General features: G+C 37.6%; 1 protein-coding gene across 8 annotated transcripts in view; it reads left to right on the top strand.

Annotated features, from left to right (window-relative positions):
* Positions 1 to 18,224, top strand: part of ERBIN (erbb2 interacting protein) — a 123,052-nt gene that overhangs the window by 41,543 nt on the left and 63,285 nt on the right. For 7 of the 8 annotated variants that reach the window (XM_037062844.1, XM_037062842.1, XM_037062845.1 and 4 more), the window contains 3 exons: positions 2,299 to 2,346; positions 12,654 to 12,851; positions 15,885 to 16,002. In XM_037062844.1, the coding sequence (XP_036918739.1) occupies positions 12,663 to 12,851; positions 15,885 to 16,002 (307 nt within the window). In that variant the 5' untranslated portion in view covers positions 2,299 to 2,346; positions 12,654 to 12,662. The remainder of the gene's footprint in view (positions 1 to 2,298; positions 2,347 to 12,653; positions 12,852 to 15,884; positions 16,003 to 18,224) is intronic. The other variant, XM_037062839.1, reaches the window with a different exon arrangement.

Here is an 18,224-nt window from a genome sequence, read left to right as displayed (position 1 = left end):
GCTCTGGCTGTACTACCCTGGGTAGTACAGGCCAGGGTCAGCCACTGTCTATGTACTGTGTGGGATCACTTGGCATAAGCTATAAAGCGATTTGCAGATGGCTGCTGAGAGAAGTACAGGGCTGGGCTCAGCTGTTGCTTGAGCATATTTAGAAAGGTCTGAAGCCTGTGCATACCCCAGCCATTCATATGGAAAATCCACGGTTACCAGCTTGGGTGGACTCATACCTTGGGTGAGGGCAGAGTCTTGAGTAATCAGCAGGGCCGGGCTGACTGTTGGAGCTGGGTTGATGGAATCTCAGATATTATGCCTCTGTATTGTGGCTGTGTGTGGGTGAGCTCAAAAAAGGAACAGTGCCTTCTGTCTGCAGTTCTTTCTTGGAGGAAGCTGTCCCCCAGTTCTGGCTCAGATGCCTGGTACTTCAGTTCTTCCCATATTTCACTAGTGCCCTTCAAGGTGCTGCTCTGGTGCTGGAGCTCAGAGGGAGTGAGGCTGAGTAAGTCCTTGTGTGGGAGGTCCTCCATTAGGAGACCCCTGAGAATCCTGAATCTTTTTCTGCCAACCCAACCCTCACTGGTCTCAACAGCCAGAATTTAGGGGCATTTATCTTCCTGGAATTGGAACCCTGGCATAGGTGGTCTGGTGAGGGGCAAGGATCCCTTGCTGCCAAGATATCCCTCTGATTTATATCCACAAATGTGGGTGTGTAACCAGCCCATTCTGGATTCCCCACCCCTCCTACCTTTCTTGGTGCAAGTGGTTTCTTTAACCCCTTAGTTGTTGGATTTCCATACAGCTCCATTTTCGGATGGTTCTGAGTGGTAGCTGTTCTGTAGTTTAGCTGTAATTTTGCTGTGGTTGTGTGAGTTGGCGAGCTGTAATTTTGACCACAAGTCCCCCCCTATTAGAGTACTTTTAATCAGGTCAGGTTGCCTCAGGGCATTAACTAGAAGTACTACATAGGAACTTTCTGGGATGATGGAAAGAGTTTGTATCTTGATTGCTATTGCTTTACATGGATATATTTATTGGCCAATCTGTACTCTAAAGATCTGTCTATTTCATTATGTAAATTATATGTAAAATTGAAATTGCTGCAAATATGGGAACTCCTTAGTAACTTCAGTATGTGTGTCTACTTCTTATTTGACAGTAAAATTTTTTTTACACATGTTTAGGTATGAAAGTTTGATTAACAGGGCTAATAATTGAAGACACTCAGGTATCTATTGGATTAGAATCCAGCTAGTAGTCTGTTAATCTTAAAGCCACAGGTTTGAAATGTAGTTTTCTTTTACCTTCTGCCTTTCCTAATTTCTTACTGTATGTGCTTTAGGCATAGCACATTTTATACATTTAGTTATAGATTTGACCTTCATAATCAAATGCTCTTATACAGCATTTGTAATTTTTTCATTACATAGGTTTCTTAACACAATTCTCATTGTTTACTATCCATGGACTTTTACCATTAATGGGTTACTAATGTCCATAAAATTTCTCAGAACTAAGCACAGGCATTAATACAGATTAGCAAACATTGTGATAACCATGTTTAAATTAAAATGATCTTATACAACCACTAAATACCATCTAATAACTGGGTATGCTTAAAGACCTTTGTTGTACATTTTAACTTCTGAACCCATTTAGAAAGATTGCTCCAACATAAGATTTCTCTTAAACCTAGCAAAGTATAATTTGTGGTCTCTTTAGATCAATAGGAAATATACTATTTTTTAAAACCTTTATAGCAGCAATTTTCAACCAGGGGTGCTACAAGAATTTTTAGAACAGGCAGTAACTGATTATTTAGTCAGGGGCACTGACCTCTTTTCCCTTAGATTGTCTAATTAAAAAATGAACCCTGGCTGGTGTGGCTCAGTGGATTGAAGGGCAGCCTGCAAACCAAAGGGTCACTGGTTCGATTCCCAGACAGGGCATATGCCTGGGTTGCTGGTTCAGTTCCTAGTTAGGGAGCATGCAGGAGGCAACAGACTTATGTTTCTCATGTCAATGTTTCTTTCTTTCTCCTTTCCTTCCCCTCTCTCTAGAATCAATAAAAGAAAAAGAATAGTTTGCAAATAAATTAAGAGTAATCCAATGATTGGTTAAGAAGCTAGCCATATATTTAGAAGTTATCAAGTTTGTGTGTGTCAGCTTACTACAGTGGTGAATATTTGATAATTATAATTTATGTTTTGAAGTAAATAAGAAATTGGAAAAGATGCTCTTTATAGTATAAAGTTCTAATTTTTTCTTCTTTTTGGTTTTTGTTTTGTTTGTTTGTTTCCATAGAATGTTGGCTCAATTAAGAAACAGCAGGGAGATAAATTCAGCCAAGTGGTAAGTGGCTTTTTTGTTGTTATTAGAAAGTGTTTGGCTTATTATTATGCCTTTTTTCTTGGATGGCTCCTCTTCATTTGATTAGAAAATGTTTACATCTACCATATTAAGTCTGATTTATGAAGTGGCTCTTACTTATTACAACACTAAAATTCTAATTAGTAGTCTCCTTGTCAATCACTTCCTCTTCAGACCAGGCTAGGCATTCCCCTTCGGTTTACTTTCGTTTATTTTTTTTCTTTTCTTTTTTTAAAATACATTTTATTGATTATGCCATTATAGTTGTCCTATTCCCTCCCTTCACTCCCTTCCACCCTGCATACCCCTCCCCCACCATTCCCTCCATTTCATTCATGTTCAAGTGTCACAAGTTCTTTAGATTCTGTATTTCCCATAGTATTCCTGACCCCCCCCCGTCTATTTTCTACCTACTGTCTATGCTGTTTATTCTCTGTACCTTCTCCCCCCTTCTCCTCCTCCCACTCCCCTGTTGCTAACCCTTCATGTGATCTCCATTTCTATGGTTCTGTTCCCGATCTAGCTGTCCTCTTAGTTTGCTTTTGTTTTAGGTATGGTTGTTAATAACTGTGAGTTTGCTGTCCTTTCACTGTTCCTATTTTTTATCTTCTTTTTCTTAAATAAGACCCTTTAACATTTCATATAATAAGGGCTTGGTGATGATGAACTCCCTGTATTTGACCTTATCTGAGAAGCACTTTATCTGTCCTTCCATTCTAAATGAGAGCTTTGCTGGATAGAGTAATCTTGGCTGTGTGTCTTTGGATTTCATGACTCAGAATACTTCTTTCCAGCCCTTTCTTGCCTGTAAAGTCTCTTTTGAGAAATCCGCTGACAGTCCGATGGACGGGCACTCCTTTGTAGGTGACTGTCCCTTTATCTCTTGCTGCTTCTAGAATTCTCTCCTTCATTTTTATCTTGGCTAATGTAATTGTGATGTGCCTTGGTGGGTTCCTTCTTGGATCCACCTTCTTTGGGACTCTCTGAGCTTCCTGGATTTCCTGGAAGTCTATAGCCTTTGCCAGTTGGGGAAGTTCTCCTTTATTATTTGTTCAAATAAGTTTTCCACTCATGGCTGTTCCTCTTCCCCTTCTGGTACCCCAGATAATTCAGATGTTGGAATGTTTAAAGATGTCCTGGAGGTTCCTAAGCCTCTCCTCATTTTTTTGAATTCTTGATTCTTCCTTTTCTGTTTGGTTGTTTGTTTCTTCTTTCTGGTCCACTCCTTTGATTTGAGTCCCAGTTTTCTTTCTATCAGTATAGGTTTCCTGTGCATTTTCCTTCCTTTCACTTAGTGTAGTCTTCATTTTTTCATCTAATTTGCAACCCAAATCAACCAGTTCTGTGAGCATCCTGATCCACCAGTGTTTTGAACTGTGCATCTGAAAGGTTAGCTATTTCTTGGCTCTGGGGCTTTGAGCTGTTCTTGAGTCATAATGTTTGGTCTGTTGGCACCTGTTATGTCTGAGGGGCGGAGCCTTAGGTGTTCACCAGGGCCGGGCGACCCAGTAGCTGGGTTGTGACTCGGTCTGGCTGAGTGGTTTGTTGTTGTCAGATTTTTGCACAGTTCAGTTTTCACTGTTTTGGCTGCGTTTTTGTTTCTAAAACTTAGCTGTCTTTAAATTTAGTTATGGGAGGGGGCCCAGTGTTTCCACCTACACATCCATCTTGGCCGGAAGTTCCTCTTTTATTTTTTTAAAATTATATTTTATTGATTATTCTACTACAGTTTTTCTACAGTCCCAGTTTTTCCCCCACAGCCCCCCTTTACCCAGCAACCCCTGCAGTCCCCCTCCATTGTTTATGTTCAGGGTCATGCGTATAAGTTCTTTGACTACTCCATTTTCCATATTGTACTTTACATCCCCATGGCTGTTCTGTGCCTACCTATTTGTACTTCTTAATCCCCTCACCTATTCACCCATTCCCCAAACCCGCCCCCTCATCTTGTGACCATCAAAACACTCTCTGTACCCATGATTCCATCTTTATTCTTCTTGTTTGCTTAGTTTGATTTTTAGATTCACTGTAGATACGTATTTATTGCCATTTCATTGTTCATCGTTTTGATCTTTTTTTAAAAATAAGTCCCTTTAACTTTACATATGATAATGGTTATGTCATGATAGTTTACTTTCTTACAATATTGTGTAAGGGAGGATTTCTTTGGGTGTTGTTACTCATTTATTCCTCTCTCATGTGGTACTTTCCTTCTGCCCTCAATAATCAAGGTTCCCTTGTTTTCATTGAGTAGTTTTATTCTAGTAAATTGGGGTCCATTTTTGTATTGAGTCAAGGCTCACTGTATTTAATATGAAGTCTAAACTGCCCTGTTCATAGCCTGTGTCCATGGAAGTTTCCATTTGAGATGTAAAACTCTTTGTAACTTCCTAATGTAAGCATCTAAATCCTTTCTGAATTTATTCTTTCTCCTCAGTTCTGCAGCTTCTGAACATCTGTCTGCAACATGATCTCTTCATGATTTGCACTACAGAAAAGTCTTGTGAGATTGCTTTACCTTCATTAGCAATTACTTCCTTTCTAAAGTGCTTTATATCTCAAGTGCCCTGCATGGAGGATAACATGTGAAATAGACTCTTTAAAAATCACACATTTTTCATAACATTTTATGTTCTTTCTTAGGAATTATGTTCCCAAATCCATTACGGTTTCTGGAAAATGGATTTTTAGGCTGTATCTTTCAAGTTCTTGGATATTGTCATATTATATAAATATAAACAGTATTTATAATATGGTAAACCATAATAATAGTTGACACATCTCTTGGGTGTTGTCCCATGGAACTTCAGTGATAGAAATGTTTTGTGTCTTATTTCATACAGTAAACATAGTCAGATTTGGCCAATGAGCATTTAAAATACAGTTAGTGCAACTGAGAAAGCAGATTTAAAGTTTTATTTAGTTTAACTTGAACTTTAAGCTTAAAATGCCACATGCATTGAGGAGTTACCATATTTTTAAAAATATTTTATTTATTTATCTTTAGAGGGGAAGGAAAGGAGAGAGGAAGAGAAACATCAATGTATGGTTGCTTCTCCTGCATCCCCTGCTGGGAACTGGCCCCTGCCAGGAACTGGCCTGCAACCCAGGCATGTGCCCTGACTGGGAATCGAACCGCGATTATCTGGTTCACAGGCCCGCGCTCAATCCACTGAGCTACGCCAGCCAGGGCGAGGAGTTACCATATTGAATAGAGCAGATGAGAACTCTTGCCCATTGTCCTTAGGTATCTTTAATTCATTATCAGTTGAAGTTTTTGGATTTCTTAAACAAAGCATTTTATTTTTTAAAAATCTTTTCTAACTCATAATAAAACTGCTTATTTTTTTTAAATCCTCACCCAAGAATATGTTTATTGATTTTAGAAAGAGAGGAAAAGAGAGAGAGAAATATTGATGTGAGAGAGAAACATTGATTAGCTGCCTCCTGTATGCACCCCAACTGGAGATTTAACCCACAATCTACATATGTGCACTGACCAGGGATTGAACCTGCAACCTTTGGTGTATGGGATGTTATCAAACAACTGAGTCACTTGGCCAGGGCACTGCTTATTCTTAAGATTAAACCCCTTAATCTAAACATAGATTTTTAATAAGCATTCAATAGTCTTTTTTGGATATTTATTTGTTGGCAAGATTTTTATTATTATTTTCATTCAGGTATAATTGACATATTAGTTTCAGGTTTATAGCATAATGATTTGATATTTGTATGTATAACAACAATCACGATAAAGTTAACATATATCATCACAGATATTTTAAGCTTTTTCTTGCAATGAGAACATTTAAGATCTCTTAGCAACTTTCAAATATGCAATACAATATTATTAACTAGGAACCATCCTGTGTATTACCTCCCAATGAGACAAAGATTTTAGATAGACATTTGATGATTTTAGATAGACATTTGATGTTTAACCTCATAGTCCAGGGCAAGAAAAATTTTTTATCAACCCTCTTTGGGTTCCTGGATGGGTTTGAAAATTAAACTGACAAATATTAACAGGAGAAAAGCATGCAGATTTATTTAATATAAGTTTTATGTGACACATGAGCACACAGGAATGAAGACCCAAAGAAACTATTAAACATGAGTTTTTATATGGTAGGTTTGATGAAGAGTGGACAGTCATATATAAATATGATAGGTCATTGGAATTGTAGTCGATATAGAGGCATAGGTAAACATGGCTCGCCTCTTTGCACAACCACATCAAAATTACAGTGGTAGAAACACTGTCACCCAGAACCATCAGAAATTGAGTTGAATGGAAGTCTGACAACTATGGAATTAAAGAATCCGCATCTATCCAGACTGGTGGGAGGGTGGAGATGTAGATATACAGGAAGGGCTGGTCCCATACCCATGTGTGGCATATAAAAATTTGGGAGGGACATCTCAGGAGCCTAGGGGTCCCAGCCCTACACCGGGCCTCCCAGCACAGTTCCAGTGCTAGGAAGATAAGTCCCCATAATTTCTGGCTGAAGAAACTAGTGAGTTGGTAAGAGAAATGGTTGGATTCCCAAGAAGTTCCTGTTAAAGGACCCAGAGAAGACTAACTCAGACTCACTACCTCTGAGCTCCAGCACTAGAGTAGCAGCTTGAAAGGCACCAGTGGCACATATGGGGAGGAGCTGAAGTGTCTGCATTCAGGGCAAGAGCTGGGAGACATCTTTCTCCTAGACAGATGAGCTGACAGAGGCCATTATTTCTTTTCTGAACCCCCCCCCCCCCCCGAGCCACGGAACCACAGAACCACAGAGCTCACATGCTTCTGCCGTATCTGAAGCTACATCTACCTGGCTAACAGTATTTGCCTCACCCTGGTGATTCTCTTAGGCTTAGCCCCACCCAGCTTACAGACCCACTCAAGTTGTTAACAGTGGCTTTTCCATAAGAATGGCTTGTCTACATTCATGCTTCATATCTTCCTAAATCCTTTCAAACAAGTAACAGCCAGTTTAGTGAGCTCCCAGCCCCCAAATCTCTGGCAAAGTGACCTTAGGCTTGTCACTAGCAACAAGGAGCCTAAATTCACAGCTCAGCTTTAGGAATTTCCAAGCCTAGTATAAGCAGCAGCCACCTGCAGAATGCTTTGTAGATCTTGCAGGGTAGCCCACGGCAAAACAAATGGTAGCTGACCTTAGTCTGCATCATCCAGGTAACCCTGCACACCCATTGGACAGCTACAGATCACATTGGAACACAACTACCCCACCCCTGCACAGCTGATCCTGTAAGCACGGAGGGCAGATGTTGGGGTCAGTGGTCACAGCTAGTCCTTGCAGCCTGGGTAAATCTCTTTCATTGACCTACCAACAACAGTCAAGTCTCAAGTACAAGACGAGAGTGTACTCAACCCACATGTAGGGCATACCTCATGTACCCAGCTTGGGAAAGAGGGAAGGCTGTGGCACTGAACCCTGTAGGACACCTACTACATTAGGCCATGCTACCAAAACACGGAATCATAGCAGCAGCTCTATCTAATACATAGAAGTGCACACAAGGAGGCTGCCAAAATGAGGAGACAAAGAAACATGGCCTAAATGAAAGAACAGATTAATACTCCTGAAAAAGAGCTAAATGAAATGGAGATAAACAATCTTTCAGATGCATAGTTCAAAAGACTGGTTATAAGGGTGCTTAAGGAATTTAGTGAGTACCTACAAGCATAAAAAGATCCAGGCAGAAATGAAGGATACATTCATTGAAATAAGTAACAATTTACAGGGAAACAACAGTTGAGTGGATGAAGCCAAGAATCAAATCAATGATTTGGAACATAAGGAAACAAAAAACAACCAATCAGAACAACAAGAAGGAAAAATAATACAAAAAATGAGGATAGTGTAAGCAGCCTCTAGGGTAACTTTAAGTGTTCCCACATTTGCCTCATCGAGAGCTAGAAGGACAACAGAAGAAGCAAGAAATTGGTAGTGTATTTGAAAAAATAATGAAGGAAAACTTCCCTAATTGTGTGAAGGAAATAGACACGCTAGTCCAGGAAGCACATAGAGTCCCAAATAAGATGGATGCAAAGAGGCCCACTCCAAGACACATTATAATTAAAGTGCCAAAGGTTAAAGATGAGAGAATCTTAATAGCAAGAGAAAAGCCATTATCTACAGGGGAGTTCCCATAAGATCGTCAGCTGATTTCTCAAAAGAAACCTTGCAGGCCAGAAGGGATTGGCAAGAAATACTCAAAGTCATGAAAAGCAGCAACATGTAGCCAAGAATGTTCTACCCAAGCAAAGCTATCATTTAGAATCAAAAGGCAGAGAAAGAGCTTCTCAGACAATAAAAACAACTAAAGGAGTTCATCATCATCAATTACATTTCATATAATAGTGGTGTTATATGAAATGTTTAAAGGGAGTTATTTAAGAAGATCAAAACTATGAACATTAAAATGGCAATAAATATATAACTATCAACATTGGAAGCATGCAAGAGAGACAGAATTATGGAGACAGCGTTTTGATGGTTGTCAGGTGGAAGCAGGGTTTGGGGGAATGGGTGAGAGGTGAGGGGATTAAGAAGTACAAGTAGGGAGTTACAGAATAGCCATGGGGGTGTAAAGTACAGTACAGGTAATGGAATATCCAAAGTACTTATATGTGGGACCCAAGAACATGAACAATGATGGGGGAATTGTTTGAAGAAGTAGGGGGTGCTGGGTGGAGGCATTCAAGGGGAGTAAATTGGGACAAATGTAATGCCATAATTGATAAAACCAGGGGAATGTAGCAAGTCCAGTTTGTTAGGATTCTTCTCCTTTGTCCTCAGAGATAAGGCTGTTTTCTTCTGTCTGGGCACAGGAGGGCTCCTTTCACCTGAAGAATTATGCCCTCTTCAGGGGAGAATGGTAGGGCAAGGTCAGAGCTGCCTTGCTGTATCTGCTGTTTTCTCAAATTCATTTTAAAGTAGTCAAGATGTCATATATGGGCATAGTATATATCCTGAACCCCTGAGTAGACCTTTTGATATTTGAATTCATTTTGAGCACCTGAGTTCAAGTATATCTTTATATATCAAGAAGCAATATAGTGTAGTAAGGGCACAGAATCAATTTATTTGAAAAATAGGGATAATAGTACATTTCTTAAAAAGGTACATGAAAGTGAACTGAGAATAATGTGTGTAGTTTATCTGAAGAACTTCGCACATTGTGTGGCACTTGGTGATTGAGTGAGAGTAGTTAGATCTTTAACAAGATTCCTGTGGAAGTACTTACCATGTTGTTGATAAGCACTTTCTGAGTACCACCATATAACTTGAATCAGAAGAGCGAGAAGTGATGCCTTGCAGAGCTATATTGGAAACTGAAGCAAAAGAAAAAATCAGTAATACTAATCCTATTCTTATTTAAAAATTAACCATTTTATTCATAAATGGATTGTTTTAGATTTAAAAAGTATATTGCATTTAAATATTAAATGTGATTAGAGGTGTTTTTTTTAGTGCCTCCTTGTATTTTGTGCTAGATCCATTTACCTTTATGGCTTCAACCTACTCCTGTGCCTGGTTAGAAGTAATCTAATAGTCTATCAAGAATTTATTACTTTAGGACTTCTGGCCAAGATGGAGGTGTAGGTGGAAACACTGGGCCCCCTCCCATAACTAAATTTAAAGACAGCTAAGTTTTAGAAACAAAAACGCAGCCAAAACAGTGAAAATTGAACTGTACGGAAGTCCGACAACAACAAACCACTCAGCCAGACCGGTAAGAGGCAGAGTCAGCGGTGGAACGGGGTCGGGCTGGAAAGATTGTTCATCTGACCGGACTCAGGGGTGGAGGCGGAGGTGATTGGTGGATCCGAGGCGTGGGGTAGCGATGGGCAGACCCAGTGAGGGCGCAGGGTGGCTGGCTGACTGTGGTCACACATTCGTGCACAGATAAACCAAGTGAAGGAGCGAACAGTGAGGCAGACCCTGCAGGGTAGGGCCCCAGTGACGGGAATTAGAGCCTGAAAGCACCAACTGGAAAGACCTTCTCAAGGTCGAGGGCCAGGAGAGGCTCCCAGGCCCACAGAGTGTTCATTGGAGAGACCCACAGGGTCCTAGAGAGTACACGGGCCCACACACCCTGGAACCAGCACTAGAGGGGCCCAATTTGCTTGTGGGAAGCTGCAGAGGGGACAGAAATCTGAGAGAGAGCAAAGCAGAGCAAAGCGCCATTTTTTTCCTCTCTGACCCTGGCCCCACATACAGTGTCACAACCCGGAGACTGGGTCACCTGGCCCTGGTGAACTCCTAAGGATCCCCCGTTCAGACAACAGGTGCGAACAGACCAAACATTATGACTCAAGAACAGCTCAGAGCCCCAGAGCCTATAATTCTAAGAGACCAAGAAATAGCCAGCCTTTCAGATGCACAGTTCAAAACACTGGTGATCAGGATGCTCACAGAATTGCTTGATTTTAGCCACAAATTAGAGGAACATATGAAGGCTAAACTGATTGAAATGAAGGGAAATGCACAGGAAACCAATAGTGATGGAGAGGAAACTGGGACTCAAATCAAGGGAGTGGACCAGAAGGAAGAAAGAAACAACCAAACAGAAAAGAAGGAAGAATCAAGAATTCAAAAAAATGAGAAGAGGCTTAGGAACCTCCAGGACATCTTTAAATGTTCCAACATCCAAATTATAGGGGTACCAGAAGTGGAAAAGGAACAGCCACGAGTGAAAAACTTATTTGAACAAATAATAAAGGAGAACTTCCCCAATCTGGCAAAGGCAATAGACTCCCAGGAAGTCCAGGAAGCTCAGAGAGTCCCAAAGAAGGTGGATCCAAGAAGGAACCCACCAAGGCACATCATAATTACATTAGCCAAGATAAAAATGAAGGAGACAATCCTAGAAGCAGCAAGAGATAAGGGGACAGTCACCTACAAAGGAGTACCCATCAGACTGTCAGCTGATTTCTCAAAAGAGACCTTACAGGCAAGAAGGGGCTGGAAAGAAGTATTCCAAGTCATGAAATCCAAAGACCTACAGCCAAGATTGTTCTATCCAGCAAAGTTTTCATTTAGAATGGAAGGACAGATAAAGTGCTTCTCGGATAAGATCAAATTCAAGGAGTTCATCATCACCTAGCCCTTATTATATGAAATGTTAAATGGACTTATCTAAGAAAAAGAAGATAAAAAGATGAACAGTGGAAGGATAGCAAGCTCACAGTCATTAACAACCATACCTAAAACAAAAGCAAACTAAGAGGACAGCTAGATCGGGAACAGAACCATAGAAATGGAGATGTTATGGAGGTTAGCAACAGTGGAGTGGGAGGAGGAGAAGGTACAGAGAATAAGTAGCATAGACAGTAGGTAGAAAATAGACAGGGGGAGGGCAGGAATACTATGGGAAATACAGAATCTAAAGAACTTGTGACACTTGAACATGAATGAAATGGGGGGAATGGTGGGAGAGGGGTGTGCAGGGTGGAGGGGAGTGAAGGGAGGGAATGGGACAACTGTAATGGCATAATCAATAAAATATATTTAAAAATTGAAAAGGAAAAAAGAATTTATTATTTTACAAAGTTTTGGTAACACTAACTCACAGTTACTCTTATTTATTGAAGGGGACTTTTCTTGGCTAATATAATCTTAGCCTAGTTAGAATTAACCTATATACGTTTGTTGTGTTCTTAATAAAATTAGCCTTGAGGATTTTTACTAGCTTAGAATTGAGCCTTTCCCCCAGTTAGGTTGAAATAATGAAGTCTGTACATTACTGAAACAGGTTTTATTCTCTAGTGTATAACCTTTAACAACTTTAAGACCTGTAAGTACTTTAGAAAATTAAAAGATCACTACTTTTTTGAAACAGAATACACTTGACATAAATTGGAATTTTGACGTGAAAGAGTTATGGAAAAGTTGAAGGGTGATTGATTCTGATGGCTGGTGAGGAATAACTGAAAATATCTTTGCATTCTCATTTCCCCCTGAAAACTGCAAGTAGTCAGATTCTTAACAAAGAAACAGCTCTTAGTCACAAAATAAATATCTTTGTTGTATTAGTGTTTTTTTGTTGTTGTTGAGGATGAGTAAAACTCATAAAGTGTGGTTCTTATAGAAGTATATAAGTGATTATTTAGTGGGTTATTTTGTAAAGTACAGAAGTGTCTTGAGTTCAATTTGAAATTCAGTATATATAAATTGTGATAAATTAATTGGAGTACTTTGTTTTGAAAAGTTATTGGTTATGGCATGTATGTTTTAACTAGATTTATTTTTATTTGAATGTTGCAGTGTCTAAAAATGACTACAAAACGAAGTCTGTTTGTGCGGTTGGTACCCTGTCGATGCCTACGAGGGGAGGAGGAGACTGTCACTACTCTTGATTATTCCCATTGCAGTTTGGAACAGGTTCCCAAAGAGATTTTTACTTTTGAGAAAACTTTGGAGGAGCTCTATTTGGATGCTAATCAGATTGAAGAGCTTCCAAAGGTATGTTAATACAGCCGTTCAAGAAATGTTTTTTGGTTAATTTTATGCGTAGATGATATTCCTAATGTTGTTATAATGCTGCCGATATATATGTGTGCACTGTTTCCTTTTTGGAGGGGGGAGGCTTTAATTTTATCTTAAGGAAGGCAGCACAATTCACATATCTTTAAAATCAAATTTTTAACCCCTATGTCTTCATGTTAACTGCTTGAATACTTGTGGAAATATAGTAAAACCTCAGTTCTTCCATCTTGAACAATTTGGTTCTCACAGAAAAATTATTCACAGAAAAAACGTGTTGGTTGTCAAACAAAACTTTGGTTTTTGACCCAACAACTCTTTTATGCTGATACCTGTATGATCAGTCTCAGGTCTCTCTGGTGACAAGGGAGAGAATGCACCAGTAAGAGTACAATTCCATTTTTCAACAAGTCACTTCTCAGACATTTTTCTGAAACAAATTAAGTTCAAAAACTGAGGTTCTACTATCACTTAAAATTTTGTGTGTAATTCTGGTATTGTTGTAGCCACTAAGGTATGTAATAAAACTACACAACTTCTGCAGGCAATAGACTTAACTAGACAAAGAAATGAAACTAGTTTTCTTTTTGTGCTACCTGGGTAGCTCAGTTGGGGTAGAACAGCATCCCCAATAAGCCGAGGTTACAGGGCACATACGAGAATCAACCAATAAATGCATACGTAAGTGGTGCAACAAACTAATATCTCTCTCCCACCCCTTTCCTTTCTCTCTCTAAAATCACTTCAAATAAAAAATAATAGTTTTTCTAATTTAAAGATACATTTTAAAAAATTCATCACATTATAATTTTGTTGTTAAACAACTTTTTTGAGGTAATATTCTTTGTACTCCATTTCATTTTGTTTGGAAAGGTTTATGAGGTCTTAAAATTTCTGAAACATAGTAACAACTAGAAGGAGCAAGTTGGTTTGTTGCCTTGAAACATCTCATATTACCAATTTATTAGCTAAAATTTTTCAGTGACTGCTATTTTTCCTTCAATCTTAATCCCTCTGTATTCTCTTTCTACTCACTTTGTTTTTTTTTAAAATCTTTTTAATGGAAAAGCTGCAGTAGCCCTAATTTAATTGTTAGAATCATTTATTGCCCAAGCAGTGTTTTTCAAACTGTGCATGGACACATGGGTGGCTTAAAAATCAATTTAATATATGTGCATTTCCAAATAACAGGCTCTCATTTGGACTGGGAAATTTAGAACATAAAAATATAGCATACCCAGTTAAGCAGTTTTCAGATAAACAGTAAATTTTTCAATATAACTGTGTCTTATGCAATGTATAGGACCTAAATTTACTTAAAAAATTATTCTTTATCTGAAATCCAAATTTAATCATCCTGTATTTTATCTGACAACCCTGTCTTTAATGGAATAGAAAATAGAGGGTGTTGCATGCACCCATTTTTACATGAATATTTGTTTCAGGTTTGTGTGTGTGTGTGTACCTGCTGGATGGCAGTGTTTTGAAAAAGGCTCTTGTTTTGGTGGCCAGTAGTAAAAGCATTTTAAAATCCAGTGCCGTCCCAGATTATCTTACAAAGAAATTTGTCTATGGCTATGGATAAAATATTAAAGGTTGTGGTTTGCATGTTTATGAATTACTTCCCTAGGTTGTGATAAGGTGCTTTATAATGTTCTTTTTCCTTCTGTGTTGTTCAGCAAATAATTTATCTTTCCTAGCTAGTTCTGGATAATGTGGAAGAAGACTAAAATTAGTCCCTTTTTCTAATCAACACCAGTAGGGCCTCAGTCAGGGTATTGTCGGAAATAGAGAGGCTTGCTGTGATAGTGCAAATAACTAAATCACACCTAACAATTTTCCATTTTTGGAAGTATGCCGTAAATAGCATTCATTATTTATTATGCTATTTTGAAAATCATTTTTTGTTGTTTAGTTCCAAAGACTTTTACTTTTTAATACCAGTTTTACAGTCAAACAGTATCAAGAGGAAGGTGTAAAGATTTCCCATATACCTACTCTGTCCCCACACATGCATGCCCTCGACCGTTTTATCCACATCTCCCACCAAAATGGTACATATGTTACAATTGAGGAACCTATGTTGAAAATTGTAATCACCCAAAGTTGATAGTTTGATAGTTTACATTAGGCTTTACACTTGATACCATGCGTTCTGTGGGTTTGGATAAATGTATAATGAATGATGTGTATCCATTGTTACGGGGTCAAACAGGATTATTTGCACTACCCCAAAAATCCTCTGTGCTCTATACAGGTATCTAAGTATGAAACTTAGAAGTGGCCCATTTACCTAATACTTTTGGTAAATATATTTCAAGGTCACATTTAGTTATTGTAATTTTAGCAAAACAGAATATTTGCTTCCATTTTTATTTCATTGTTCCATATCAGAATTCTGTATTTTGAGTAATTTTTTTAATTTTTATTATTTTTAAAATGTTAATTGATTTTTTAGAGAGAGAGGGAGCAAGGGAGAGAATGTGAGAGGAGAAAAACATCAGTTTGTTGTTCCACTTACGCATTCATTGGTTGCTTCTAACACGTGCCCTGACTGGGGATTGAATGGGCAACCTTGGTGTGTTGGCACGCTCCAACCAACTTAGCTCCCCAACCAGGGCTATTTTCAGTCATTTTAGCTCTCAATTGTACTTACTTTAATTTATATAAATTCTTATTTTGGAAATAAAGGTGCTTGAAATACAAGCTCCAAAATTTACAATATTTAACAACCACTTATTTTTTACTACCTCAGCAGAGAATACAACCATATACTTATTCTCACTAAGTGCATTTTGCTTAGAGTAGAAGTTTGAGGATGGTAAATCATTCTGAGTAGTTCGATTGAGTTCAGGTTCATAAGAGCATAAAACAATAAGGAATCTTCCTTGGTATTAGTGTAGGTATAACTCATTCACTTTTAAATAGTAGTATTTGTTTGTATAAAGTTTCATAAATGAAATATTTAAGGAAACTTAAACAATCACAGTTCTTTCTGCCTTGTTTCAATAGCAACTTTTTAACTGTCAATCTCTACACAAACTGAGTTTGCCAGACAATGATTTAACAACACTACCAGCATCTATTGCGAATCTCATTAATCTCAGGGAACTGGATGTCAGCAAGAATGGTAAGACTTTCCACCTCGCCCCCCCCCCTCAGTTTTTGTACTTGGGAACATGTTATATCATTAAGATTTCTATTGTGTTTTAACAAATAAAAAATAAAAAGTCATTATAATATGTTGTAATATTAGCTTCCCTATATGTAAAATTGTGTATAAGTGATCTCTATAAGCAAGGTAGAGAATTAGTATAAAAGAATTAAAATGACCTTTTAGTTAAAATACTATGATATGTACATGTACATATTCATATATCCTTAAATTTATGTATTCATATTTTTGCCCCATTGATTGTAATGGTGAGAGACGAGCAACGACTGTAATGACCATTGTTGATTACACAGTTTGATATATCAATACTGTAGCTCCATTATTTACCATGTACCTAAAGGGAAAAAATTGTGCAACATTATGAATGAATTGAACATGAATAAGTTATTTAATTTATTGAGAGACCACTCTGTATCAAGTACTTTATTGGGAGCTAAAAATACAGTTAAGGATGAGATATAAAAAAGATATGATCACTGTTCTCTTGGGATGTATAGTCTTGGTTAGTTTGATACACATTGAAGAAAGTGAAAGATTTGTTTCAAAATGTTAAATGCTTGCCTTAGGGAGAGAGAGGTAGACACTTGAAAGTTTTAGAATGAGTGTATTATTCTTTTATAATTACAAAAAAGAGGAAATAATGATAAATTTTAAATGCTCTGCCCAAAGATAAGGCTTCAGTGAATACTCAGTTCTCAGTCATATTTAATAATTCTTCATGACAGAGAAAATCTTTATAAACAAGCCTTAAAAAATTAGTGCAGTAGTGCCAAGAAATACCTGGTAATCATGTATCATAGTCATTGGTTCTAAAGTTACTTGTTGTCTTGATGATATGAGCATCCACCAGTAATCCTAGTATGTCAGTTTTCCTAAATTTCAAGGCTCGTTATGAAAACCACTTTAGGAAAGATTAAGAGAGTCATCCTGTCTTCACAATTAACAGTTAACTTTGGCAAATGAAATAACCACTGTGTCTGCCTATCTTCATAAAAAAAACGAAAGTTACTTTAAAATAAAATACATAAATTTATTGAATACCTTCATTTTCTGAATCCTAATATCTTAGTTGTGGGCAAGCCATATCAATCAATTAAATTGTATATTTTATAGGAAAATGATTAAATTAACCCTTCAGTTTTAAGAAAGAAATCCTCTTTAAGGAGGATTTACATATGTGTGTATAATGTATTTATAGTCACTTTGGTTTCAATTTAGTCTTATACTAATTTGTGCCCTATTGAGTTTCAGTTGTCAGTAACCAATAAATTTTAGGTTTAAAGGTAGTTTGGTTGACCTTTGAACAATTCAAGGCTTGTGGGGCTTAGGAGTCTTGACCAATCTTACAGTCCTGTGTAACTTTATTTTGCCCTCTGCATATGCAAATTCTGAACCACAGATTGAAAGTACGTATTTATCCTTTTTAAAATGAGTCATTTAACTTTGCAGTTAAAAATGTTGTTATATATTGTGTTTTAAATAAAATGTTTTAAATTTAATTATTACATGATTGAATTCATTTATATTCTTTTTTCCAAGTTATTTTCATGTGTAAAATAAAAGTGTTCATCAATAAAAATGAATGAAATCTTGTCCTTTGCAACAATATGGATGGACCTAGAGGTTATTTTGCTGAGTGAAATAAGTCAGACAGAGAAAGACAAATGCCATATGATTTCACTTATATGTGGAATCTGAAAAAATCAAAGCATAAGCAGATGCAAGGATAATAGATAAAAGCTGATGGTTGCCAAATGGGAGGGATTTGCAGGATGGGAATTAAAAAAGAAGATGGCTTGGGGGAGCCTGATTAAAATTTGGTCAAGGAGAGCATCTTTGTCACCAGCTATCTGGAGCAGAGTGTCACTAATTGATTCTGAAGAGGTAAGCAGGAAAAATATAAAATAAAGCAAAAATAAACTTAGCTATTTGTACCGAAATTGCTTTTATTCTCTGTAAAACCATTAGGAAGCAGGTTCCTAGGATAGCTATAAAAGGGAGCCGAAATATACTGTACACTTGTAGTAAACAATGGGAGAAAACTATATTATGGACTCATTTTTATTTTTGTCGAAGCAACATTCACTGAATACTTCTGTGCATCTACTCCATGTATTTAAGTGAATGATTATTAAGCAGTCACTACGAGCATCCATTGTACACAAATTAATAAAAAA

The sequence above is a fragment of the Sturnira hondurensis genome, unplaced genomic scaffold (genome assembly GCF_014824575.4).
Source record: "Sturnira hondurensis isolate 20B ecotype Veracruz unplaced genomic scaffold, ASM1482457v3 Scaffold0014384, whole genome shotgun sequence".
Classification (NCBI taxonomy): Eukaryota; Metazoa; Chordata; class Mammalia; order Chiroptera; family Phyllostomidae; genus Sturnira; species Sturnira hondurensis.
The sequence above is the reverse complement of the archived record's forward strand: the minus strand, read 5'-3'. Positions and strand labels throughout refer to the sequence as shown.